At 44.0% G+C, this 12,834-nt stretch overlaps 1 protein-coding gene across 1 annotated transcript in view; it reads left to right on the top strand.

The window, feature by feature from the left end:
* The window catches only part of NXN (nucleoredoxin), a 592,564-nt gene extending 586,828 nt beyond the window's left edge, over nt 1–5,736 (top strand). The window contains exon 8 of the mRNA XM_078679884.1: nt 4,775–5,736. Within this exon, the coding sequence (XP_078536010.1) occupies nt 4,775–4,957 (183 nt within the window). The 3' untranslated portion in view covers nt 4,958–5,736. The remainder of the gene's footprint in view (nt 1–4,774) is intronic.
* Nucleotides 5,737–12,834: the final 7,098 nt, after the last annotated feature.

Genomic DNA, 12,834 nt, shown 5'->3' with positions numbered 1-12,834 from the left:
TCGAGCATTGTTCCGACACCCCTGTAACACTGACGAAGCTCCCGGGCTCCCCTAACGCGCCTGCGCCTCCTGTACAGTTAGAGCTGCGCGCGCTCTGCATCCAGCGGGAGCCCGCCCAGCCTTCAGCAGTTCTTGCAGTCACGAGCCCTCTAGTGGCCCGGTGTGGTAGAAGAGCTCGCGCGCGGCTGACGTCAGCGGCGCGGCCGCCTGAGCTTGGAGGCTGCTGGAGCGCGAGACGAGCGCGCGGGGAAAGAGTTGCTGGCGGAGCAAGGAGTTGTGCGGGGGGCACGCGGGCAGCCGGAAGGGAGCCGGAGCATCGGGAGGACGCGCGGCTGGAACAACGGGGTGCAGGGGCGACTCCCGCCGCCGCCAGTCCGGCGGCAGCCATGGCGCGGGCGCTCGCTGCCATCCTCGGGACTTGTGACTGCGGTGCGGGAAGGCGAGACTTACACAGGTAAGGAGAGCTGCGGATGGGACAGATCTGCGTCCTGGGGGGCGGGCAGCCCCCTTGTTGTGATTTTGCTTGATGCTCTGTTGCAGCAGAGAACCGGTGACATGGGACGTCGTCTACCCCTGTACTGCCAACAGTGCCCCTGCAGTGCTAACTGTGCCTCTGCCAAGCTAAGGGGTGCACAGGCACAGGATGCATCTGTAGTTTAAGGGTGAAAGTGTTCATGTAGAGGCCCGTGGCGTGGGTGAGCCCTTCCCTATCAGTGCATGCAACAGTGTGCGTAGTTGGCAAACTCCTCACCTGTGACTCGGGAGCTCTCTGGCAGCAGGCGCCCTGGCACGGCACATGGTATCAGCAGCAACTTCAGGGTGGCGCCCAAGGCTGCCCCTTTCCTCGCCCAAAACTGCCCCCTGGTCTGTCATAGGATTTCTATGCTTCCATTCCTGTGCCCTTTCAGCTTTTGTTGCAACTCCTGATGCTACCCTCTTCCCTATACCATGAGGGTGCCCTCGCCACCATGCTGTATCACTCCCGTTGTATGTGCCCTCATGCCCAATGTGGCTGCCCTCCTTCCTTCTCTGTCGGCTCGCCGCAGTTGCCCTGTCCTGTGCATCTGACCTCAGGTCTGTCTCCTGTGGGCATATCTGCGGTGTATTTACCCGAGATCTGCCCTTTCAGTTGTCCTATTCTCTGCTCCTCTTCATAGCTTAGGATCTGTGTATTTTTGCGGTCAGGGGGTGGGGGCACCAAAGTCTGCATGGTTCGCACGGGGTGCACCCCCTGCTCGGAGCCGATGTGCACTTTAAATGGGCAGGTACAGTTGGATACAGAGTTTCTGCACTTTACTTATGAAGGGGGAGCACCTGCCCTTCTCAGCAGAGATGCAGGGGAATATTACCGTCACTTCGCAGTATCCCGCGGGTATTCTGGGACAGTGAGTACCTAAACTTCTGTATTTCCATTTCAAATACTGGAACAGGAGCACACCCAAACCTAATGTCAAATCTGCTCCAAGCCCACTGACAGTCACTCCTTCTCGGGCAGTCTCCAGGGAATCTTGGCAAAGCTCGCCCGCGCCCTCCGCACCTCCTGTGAACTTCCAGTGCCGGTCGCTGAACAGACACTGCCTGATAAACATACTTCCCATGGCGGGTCGACTGGGTGGGACACGCCTTATGCCAGTCTCCTCAGCGGGGGATCGTCAGTAAACATTAAAGAAGAACGGGGGAGGGGGGAGGGCGCGATTCGCTCCAAACGCATCTCTTTCCAGAGATGGTGCGGTGCCCTGCAGTTTCAAAGTTTGGAGCCAGGGCACCAGCCGCCGAATACTGGCGCTCCCCTCCCTTCACCTAAAGTGTCTGACACTGGGCAAATCTCTGTAATTTCCAGTTCCACGCTTCCTTATCAACGTGAGGGCTGGGAGCACTTACGCTGAAGTCTGACGAGCCTTGCTGAAATTAAATCAAGTTCACACTTAACTCTACGCCTAGCCGCAAATTGACCCCAAACTCTCCTAAGCTCGGTTTCCATTGCTGAATAGCATCCTAGCAGGGGCGTCTGTCAGTCATGGTGGTTCTCCCCTTGGGGCAGGCTACTTGCCACCTAAATTTGTAATCTGTAAATATGTAACTCTCACCTCGAATAACCGTAGAACCCATAAATGTGGTTCCTTACTACCTTGTTACTTTAAACCTTCTCATGTAGCACTCCTCGCTCCAATCTAGAGCGCTCTGATGCCTCTGGTAGTGCAGGCACTATATAAAATCGCATACATAAATAAGTAATATTGACTAGTGCGTGTTCTTGGAATTGTCCCAGTTGACTTGCTATGACTAATAAAGTACATTTGAATTACATTTTGCTGAGGCCCTGTAATCCACCCTCCCCCCGGAGTGTTCTTTGGGGCTCGTTAAAAGCACACACTTGAAGCGAGCACCAGGCACACACACCACCAGCCGTCAGTGCACGCTTTAGCCAGGCACATACCACCAGCTGTCAGTGCACACTTTCACCAAACACACACAATACCAGCCGTCAGTGCACACTTCCACCAGGCACACACACCACCAACCGTCAGTGCACACTTCCACCAGGCACACACACCACCAGCCATCAGTGCACCATTTCTACAGGCACACACACCACCAGCCATCAGTGCACACATCAATTGTTAACGCATCCACAATTAACTATTGTAGAAATCGCAGTATGGCACACTTTACTTTCCACGCAACCACTGCATCACTCAGCGCAACCACAGCATCACTCAGCACCACCACAGCATCACTGGTTCAAATATGTTCTCTCAATGTTTCAAGCTTTATTACAAATGTCACAAAAAGATGTTAATATTTCACTTCTGTTCTTGGATTTTCGTCACAATAAAATACACTGAACAATAATGTTCATAAAAGTTATTTACAAAAGTTTAAGCTATTGCCATTATAAATTAGAATCACTTTTAAGTATTAATTATTAAAAAGAAATAAAAGCCATTGTTATTTGTAATACCAACACATGTAAGTCACGTAAATACAAAACATGTTGCATTACCAATGCTATAGGTGTCACATTTGTGAAAGTTATAACTATTGGCATTGTAAATGACAAAGCTATTAATTACGTTATTTAAAAAAAAAAACACATACATAAAAAATTTGTCATTTACCATACCAATAGCTCAAACTTTACTAATGCGAGACCTATTGCATTGCAAATGCTTGTGTAGAAGTGACATTAACATTGACAAGAATAACGTGAGCAAACATTATGCTTGTGGGCATGTCCTCTATAAATTCACTTTCACAGACAAAACGTATATTGTAGCGTAGTTTATAGATTGCAATTACCAAAACCACTAAAGTGAACGCATACAATATTTGAAGGTTAAATGAGGGCAATTCCTAAAAACAAAGGGCATCATTAGACAGTTAACACAGTGCGATCTAAAGTGAGCGAACCCTTTGCACTCACTGCATCATTCACCGCTTTAAACTCACCCCATTAAAATCAAAGCATCACATTGTTGAACTCGCTCCATCCCACGTATATGCCATTAAACTCCCAGATAAGTTTTCTCATGTAAAACATCTTAATCATTTTTTTAATCGATTTTTTTATTAGCATTTTAGTACAGATTACACAACACTTCTGTCTAGACATTCTATTCCAGAGCATAGCACTGACTGGGGCTACATAACACACACACACACTCAGGGTTCTTTCCGACCAATTCCGTGCTCCGATATACAGGACACAGCAAAACAGTACACTGATTACCATGATTCTGCCTCCATCACACTAACTGTTGCACGCAACACATCATACTGGCCGCCATTAGACTCGCTGCACTAGTCCAGCGAGCCTTGTGTGTAAGCAAACGACCCCTTTTGGAAGTCTCAGCTCATGCAGGAGCCGGCAGGGCTCTTCCTGGATTTTAGCTGGAAAGCTGTGACTTCCTGAAGTATGTATCTCACTCCAGGGTCACTCACTCACTCACGCAGCCATGCATTATCACTTGCTTGTGTGCCTTTCACGCATTCAGTCTATGGATATTTGCCTGCATGCGTATGTCTATAACTGTGGTATGTCTTGTGTGCCAACTTCGGCCCCAAAAAATGATTTCAGAAAGTGATTAATATTTCAAATCCTCCTTATTTTATTGTCGTATTCATTGCTTTTTTTGTGGATGTCACAGCCCTGTACCTGTACTACTTGCACGAGGTACAGTAATAATGTACACTGTATAGTGGCCCATTACTGTTGAAAAGTGGATGTTAAATAGCAGAAATACAGTTTAACAGTTGTCCTGAGCGAGGAGAGTGGAACTTTATATTACACTGATATCTTACAAGCAGTTTATGGTGGCGGTGGAGGACAATATAGTGGTTCCAGGTGAAATTTAGTTCGATGAAAGGTCCAAGCAGCAGCCCAAAGATGCATGTTTAAGAGAAGCTACGAGTAGGAAAAAGGTATGGTTAGTAGCTGTGGGTCAGGTCCACAGGGGTTGTTTTGAATGACAGCATATTTTTTTCACATTTATTGAGAATTCGATTACATGGTAGCTCTTTGACAACACCCCAGAGTCCAAGTACAACTTAGGAGGAGAGCTGGGGTCCTTTAAACACATTTTAGTCATGTTAAACTATAGCTGCAGTTTATCGATAGCGTCTGAACAAGTTGTGTTGCATTCGAGAGATGCACATGTCTCTACTGCTGCTCACCACGCCTGCCATATCTCCAGACATATCTGGAGTCACAGCGGTTTTTAGCGCTTTGGTTCTGCTGTATTTCACTAAAAAATGTTTCTTTGGGTTCTTGCAGGACGACATGACGGACTCGTTGCGAGACTACACCAATCTTCCAGAGGCTGCCCCATTGCTCACCATCCTTGACATGTCTGCCAGAGCCAAGTATGTGATGGATGTTGAAGAAATTACACCCGAGATTGTGGAGGGCTTTGTGAACGACTTCCTAGCAGACAAGTTAAAGCCAGAGCCCATTTAAAGAAATAAGGATTGATTTTTTTTTATATTCTGCATAAAAGACATTATTTATAACATGATCATTTTTTTATCAAAACAATGGATTTTCGATATGTTTTTCACGTTCTAATATCAAGCCTGTTGTGGTGCCTTTTTATAAGCCTGTCGAATCCTGTTCTGGACTACCATTGATTTTAGCAAACCATTGAAAGGAATCGCTTACGCACATTCCGGCTGGGACTATTATAATGTCAAACTCCAATGGTGTTACCTACAAAGATTGTGCTGAGTACATTGACTCCATGGAAAAGAGCTTGCACAAGCTGCTTTGTCCCTACGTACGTTTGCTTGAAGATGCAGTGATATTGGTCCATAAATGGATGCGACTGTGCCAAATTAAGTTGACCTTCTCTTAACGACGTGCCAAACTTTAAAAGCCAAGTGACTTAAAGATGAAACCGTCTCAGTGCACATACTTTGAGATTCGTGTTCAGATTATTTTATTATAGAAAAACTCAGATTCACTAGTGTCTTTTTAGATCCTCTGTGTTAACAATGCAAATTCTCAAATGCAAGGACTCGTGCTCAATGGAGGATCTAAATGGGGGCGCGGTCTGTTTTTTCACACTAACCTCTCGTCTCCATTTAAAATGTTTCTTTTAAATTGCTTCCCTAAGAGAGCATTCGCTTGGTAAAGCACAAGATCACCAGATTCTCTGTATGTGCCTACAGTCTGACATTTAAGGCATATATGCTCAGTTAATGAATTGTAAAATAAAGCGCACAAAAGCACTATTTCAACCTTAATGGTTGCGTTTATTTCTTTAACTGATCCATTGCCATACGTGTGACTAGTCAATCTTAGCGCAGCATTGTAATATAAACTGGACATTGTGAATAGCAGAAGCAATCCAAAAATGTAACCCAATTGCATTTCATAAAGGCTTTCCTGCTTATGAGTTTTGTCATAAGGTGGAACTCTTAAAATGCAGAAATAGATAAGCATTTGTAGTCAGTAGGTTTCCTTTATTTCAGTCATGGTGACCGAGGCCCTTGTAATGCAGATTGAGGAGGAGCCAAATGTAATGTGTACCAGAGTTTAACTGTTACTAGGTACCTATACCTACTATGATGGTTCTGCGGTTTCTTGTTCAAAGATCCTCAGTATGGTGGGGTGAAGCAAAAATTGTAGAGGTACCACACTGAATCTTGCTCATTCTGGTAATGTTGTTGTGAGCCATGGACTTGTAATACAGTGCGAAAGAGGTGGTTAGAGACAGACGAACACCCATGATATATTCCTTTTGAAGAAACTGCACGCAGGTCAGCTCTAAGTTCACTGAAATTGCCATACAAGCATCTTGGCATTGTGCTGTATTGCCTGAAGCTGCTATTTATTAACATCCCTATATACACTAAAGCAGTATAGTTGTATAGCTCCCAACATTCCACTGCCTTTTGTTATTCTAAGTGACATTTGCGAGTTCTTTAGGTATAGGTTCCTGGTTACATGGTCTGATTCTTTAAAATTTTCAGTGGATTCAACTTAACATTTTGTTCAACCTCTTTTTCTTTTACTTACCATGAGCTCCATTTTTTTTTTTGTATCTCACATTTATAGCTCATCTCAAAGATCATTTTAGTCTGTCAGCTACTGCCTCCTGTCCATAACAACTTTTTACCATACATTCAAGGTCCCCACCGAAACCAGAAAGACGGTCACCCAGGCCCTTGTCACCAGCCGACTGGACTACGGGAACGCCCTCTACGCGGGAACCACAGCCAAACTACAGAAAAGACTTCAACGCATACAGAACGCTTCTGCACGACTCATCCTGGACATCCCCCGTCACAGCCACATCTCTGCCCACCTGAGAGACCTGCACTGGCTCCCCGTCAGCAAGAGAATTACGTTCAGGCTCCTCACCCACGTACACAAGGCTCTCCACGACATGGGCCCCAAATACCTCAACAACCGCCTCACGTTCTACACACCCACCTGCCAGCTCTGATCCGCCAGCCTTGCCCTCGCCACCATCCCACGGATTCGCAGAACCACCACCGGGGGAAGATCTTTCTCCTATCTGGCGGCCAAGACATGGAACTCCCTCCACACCCACCTACGGCTGACCCAGGACCATCTCTCCTTCAGGAAGCAACTCAAGACATGGCTCTTCGAGCAGTAGCAGCACCCTCCCCTCAGCGCCTTGAGACCCTCACAGGTGAGTAGCGCGCTTTACAAATGTGATTGATTGATTGATTGATATAGCATATCTAACGTAGTAGATTTGACTTGGCCATAAAGTAATTGTCCTCCACTCAAATTAAAGCTCCTAAGTCGAAGGCGTTGGCACTTTATTGTGATTTAAAGCAGTTATTTGCATGGTAATACCCTTTCTATCTACAACTAATTGAACATACTCGTGTAAGACCATGGTGCTGCACCCCCATATATATATATTCTGTTTACACCCTTTTCCCGGCAGCTTCCTCGTCATATAACAATTTACGCAAGAGCCATGGAAGCTGGAGTTTGTAATTTGTGTACCTACTGTGGCAATGGAAGCCAAAGGCAGAATGATATAAAGCACTTTGTTGCCACCTATGGTGGCAGTATCGCGATGACCGCTGCACCGGGAAGTGTGTAGTTCGGATTGCAGCTGTCATTCAGCACCCCAGAAGAAGAACGTACTTAGCATGCCCACATTCGCCAAGAGCAGCAAGGGTTGGTGCTTTGTATGTTCATGGCTCCCCAAGCATTTCCATCCCCAGTTATTGACACTGAATGACAGCCGAAGTCAGAGGCTATTGTGTGTGTATCCTGCTTGGAAGGCTATACTTGTAGTGGTTGTTTCAGGCACCTGTTGACCTCTTGCCTTATTGTGTCAGTCAGATGAAATACGTACCTGAAAATTGTGCCCTCCCAAGACCAAATGCATTCTGAAATCTTGCAGGGCTGGTTTATTTTTTTTTCTATTTTTGTATTACCTACACCCAAATTCCAATGAGTAATACCGAGACAAATACCACGAAGGTAAGTGAACAAAGGAGAAAAGACAGGGACTTGTCAAATCCACCAAATACTGCATGTTAGCAGTAACATTTAAGTACGAAGTAAACTATGAATTTTCAGAGTTTTGTGGACTATGAACTAAGAATGCAAGCCAGAGTAGAAGAAACACGTTCCAACGAGAATAGCTTGCAAAAAGGATTGGAAAAGAGAAGCAGAACATGATAAGAGAGATTTCGCTTGGTGAAGTAGAGAAAAAAGTATAGAGAAAAGTAATGAAGAGGGATAGTCTGTGGATATATTGTAATATAATAATGAGTAATTAATAATAGATCCGTTGAGAGTCAAAGTCAAAGGATAGCTTTATTCGGTTTCAATAAAGAGAACCATAAAAGCACATAGAAATACAGACATAAAATAATTTGCACATAATAAAAATGAAAAACACTTTTCAAGCATATTCTGTGAAAATCTAAGAAAATACAATAGATACGACATCTCACATCAGTTCACTTTAAAAACAATAGCTTCAGATGAATTCAATTCAGTGAAAAGCATATGGCTAACGCATGGTCGCTCTGTATCTAATAGTAGATTTTAGGAACAGAGATACCGTACATATTGTCATTTCATCTTGCAGGGCTGCTCTACACTGTCTTATACCCCAAATTTTCAACAATGGCAACAAATACCTTTTCCTGCTCCAAATATAGTATTTACAAAATAAAATACAATGTATTAAGGATTGTGAGGAAGTGTCATCACATGGGCAGTTAATTAAGGTGTTTGACCAGTCGTTAATGGTTGGAAAAGTAACCAGCCTAAAAAAGCTGCCAGTTCTCAGTCGTGCTAGTAACATCCTAGTGTAACTAGACTGATCAGGAGACAAATAAAGCTGTATATCAGGGCCCTGAATTAAAAGCTGATGTTGAAATACAGACACCTTCTTCCCCTCTACATTCCATCGTTGGTCATCTAGGAACGCTAAACAGTGTTCCTTCAATGTTCTTCTGGAGATCGAGGACAATGAACAGGGTGTACTAAAGAATTCTGGATGTCCTAAGTCTGTTAGGAAATTCTTAACGTAACGAAGCCACTGTATATTTTTTGACCCCTCATGTTTAATACAGTCCTTCAGAATGAACCTGTTAAACTCTGTAGCAAGCGATGTCCATATCTTGTGCCAGAGCAAAATTGGGCTAGTCCTAATTACATCTGAAATATAGACCATCGCGAGTTCCCTGTGACAGACATAGGTGGGGGTGGATTTGGGGACAGCTAACAGATAGCGCAGGAAAGCGTTTTTACTTGTTTGAATCGCCTGGCAGTCTGAGATCCCCCAAATACCTGCCCCGTATACTGCAGTTGATATACATTTTGCTTTATAAATATCCTGCAGAATGCGTACAGGCCTTACCCCCAACTTGTTGGCGAACTGTCTAACTGCGCCAATAGCATGAATAAAGGCTAAGTTCCTAGTATTAATCGCAGTACTCCAGTTACCTCTATTATTAAAAACAATTCCCATCTATGAAAAGGTGCTAGTTAAACCTATCTTTGACTGTTCTAAAAAGGTGTTGCATGGTACCATTTTTTTAGATGAGCAGCACATGGTAAAGGTTTTCCCAATGTTGATCTTTAATCCCCTTGATCCCATGTATTCTGAGAAGCTGGTTAATGCTTTCTGTAGACCAACTTGGGTTCTTGCCATTATAACCGCATCATCTGCGTATAGTAAAATTGGTATTGCAGCACCATCAATTTGGGGGTAGTCCACCTTTAAATTTGTTAAATAATCAGCCATATTATAAATATACAAATTAAAAAGAAAGGGTGCCAGTACACAACCCTGGCGAACACCTTTCTTTATTAAAAATTTAGTTGTACATTCGCCTCTCTTACCGAAACGAACCTTGGCCCCTGCCCCTCTATATACAGTTCTTTAAGAAAGTTTAAGATACAGTGATCAATGCCAAGGTAAGCTAAAGTGCCCCATAAAACTTCATGACTTAAGAAGTCGAAAGCTGAACTAAGGTCTACAAATGTCATAAACAAATTCCCCTTTTTTGTCACCATATATTTTCCAACTAGTATCGCCAAATTTAGGCTTTGTTCAACCATGCCTATACCTGCCTTGAACCCATACTGAAATTTGGAAAGAGCACCCTCTTCCTCTGCCCATGTTTGTAATCTGTTTAAGACGATTCTGCCTGCCACTTTCATCATAGAGTCGAGTAAGGAAATGGGCCTGTAGCATTTGGGGTCATTTCGATTGCCTTTTTTAAATATTGGCACTACTACTGCTTCCTGCCAAGTTGATGGAAATCCTAAAATATTGTAGCTATTAAGCACATTTGTCAGGAGCGGGGCCCATAAGGTACTATTATCCTTAAATATAAGGCTATCTCCAGAGGGAAGGGGTCCAAGGTGGTTAGTTCCGTGGGTAACAGATGGCGTAGGCTCTCTGCTCTAACTAACGCATCTTCCTTATAAAGTTCAGTGAAGTAATTAACCCAAACGGTCTCGTCTATAGCAACCTCTACTTGATCCGTTTTCCTTTTAATAAAAAAGGGGGCGTTAACTGCTTGCCAAAAGGCGGTATTATCTTTCAAGGAACATGCCTTATATAAAGCTTCCCAGGCGGCCACCTTTAGTTTATTTTTCCGCCTTTTTACAGCAGTTTTATAAAACGCCCTAGTGGACCTAACTTCTAACATATTTTTGGGCACTCTTTTTAGAGATTGCAATAATGAGTGAGCTTTGCTACACTCAGAATTAAACCAGCCCTCTAACATGTGTCTCTCCCCTTCCCGTATGGTGCCCATTAACTTACTGCTAATCTGTTCACTAATCTTGTGGAAAGCTGCTATGACCAAACTTGGGTCGGAGTTTTCCTCAAGACAGCTCATAAATTCTTTTAGCTGGTCCGTGACCAGATTTTGCAGAAAGTTAATGGGGTTACCCTTATTCCATTTTATTCTGTAGCCGTTAGTTCTGGAGAGGGTAATCCCATGATGATATAGGTTTTCTGCCACATCAGAGGTCTGTTTGTTACTCAACCCAGTATCATAAGTTGAACTAATCGGAAAGTGGCCACTTAATGCAATGTCTTCTGTTTTAAACGATAAGACACTGCTAAAGTAGCTGGCCGTAACCAGAGTATAGTCTATGACAGATGATAGGCCCCGGCCATTAAACGTCGGGCTAAAATTGACCTGCGGATTGCAAAGCTCGTTTGCAAATCCCACTCAAATAGTAAATTATTAAATACATTTCCGAAAACAGAATGCTCAAAGTGGGTACAGGGATCGCCCTTAAGGTTGACCATTCCGCATATGTGAAGATTACTAAAAGGACCCAGGTGACAATTAAAGTCACCCGTTATTATTATACATCTCTCCCGAAGTTCTGGTCCTGTTCCATTATGTAGAAGATTAAATAATTCTTCCATTACCTTTTTTTGGTCGGCCTTTGGAATATTATTATACAGATTAATAAGAATAAAAATCTGATCGCATCCCGCCTTGAGTAAAAATACCTGGTAGAAACTATTTCCCCCAGCTGTTAAGCACATAACAGTCAGGTTAGTTGTATTAGCTATGAAGGTGCACAGCCCTCCAGAGCACCTTCCCCTGTTAGTTTGCTGTGCTGCAGCGAAAAAGGTTCTAAAACCATTAATATGGGGTTCATTCAGGTTCCAGCATTCCTGAAGACATATTACATTAAAATTATCAATAAAGGTTAGGAAAGTAGGGTCCTTTACTTTACTTGACAAGCCCGCTATATTCCAAGATAGCAGGGTCATTATTCCCCTTAGTTCGACCTTTTGCGTCATTGAGTCAGTTTTCCTAAGATCTACAGTATCTTTTACCCGTAAGGCAGATTCCAATGTATCACCTCCACTCCTATTTAACTCACTTACACTCCTCGACTGATTTGATAGGCTTTCTACTTCTCCTACAGTACTTATACAGTCTATAACCTCCAATCCATCTCTCTCCTGTACTATTGGACACTTTAAAGTAGGTGAGGTAGTGGCATCTTTGTCACTGTTCATGGGTGATGTTTTAATATTATGGCGGACCATTGGGTTAGTTTTCCTGATTAGTTTACAAGGCCCCTTCCGACATCCTTTTATAGTGTTATTAAACGGTGTCAGTCAGTCTACCATCTCCAAACAACTGAATCTGTTTACAGTTGTGGCACCCCTCCAGCTGTGTCTATATGCTTGGTCCCTGGTAGTACCAGCTCCCCAGGTTCCCCAAACGCCACCTGTAGTAAAAGAAGTCCACACGTTGTAAGTTTCTAGAACGTTTATTAGGTTCAATTCAATATAGGTGCCCCCTGCTTGGCAGGATAATCATTGTCAACATTCTACTGCTGCCTTCAGGTGACAGCTAGGGACATTCCAAGAGGGGAGGAAGCAGAGGGGGGAAAACCCCAAGGGTGGGAGGAACCAAGAGGTGAGTTGCAACACCACCCCAATCCTGGTGTCCTACTTTCCGCCATTTCCCTCCATAGTCTGGGGTGATGGATAGAAGAATGAAAGTCTTCTAGTTTCTATTCCTTCACTATTCTGATAGGGACTCCATGAACAAATATGGTCAACCGTACGGGGGTCCTCAAAATTAACCAAAATGCAGTCTCCCTGAGTGGATTTTCTTTCATGCCCTACCCAAGGTACCCTGCGCACCGTTAAAATCCTACTTGACCTATGTAATGGTAATGGACGATTTATGTTTAGCCAGTGTTGAACTTTATTCATTAATGACCAGTTAGGTTCTTCAAAAGATTCTGCCAACTCAGGGACCCCGGTCGTAACCACCACAAATGGGCCTGCCTCAGGAGGCAAATTGGCGGCGTGTCTGCCCTCTGCAATACCCTTGTTC

This window comes from Lissotriton helveticus, chromosome 3_1, assembly GCF_964261635.1.
Source record: "Lissotriton helveticus chromosome 3_1, aLisHel1.1, whole genome shotgun sequence".
In the NCBI taxonomy this organism is placed as follows: domain Eukaryota; kingdom Metazoa; phylum Chordata; class Amphibia; order Caudata; family Salamandridae; genus Lissotriton; species Lissotriton helveticus.
Note: the sequence above shows the minus strand (reverse complement) of the source record. Positions and strands in the feature narration are given on the sequence as shown.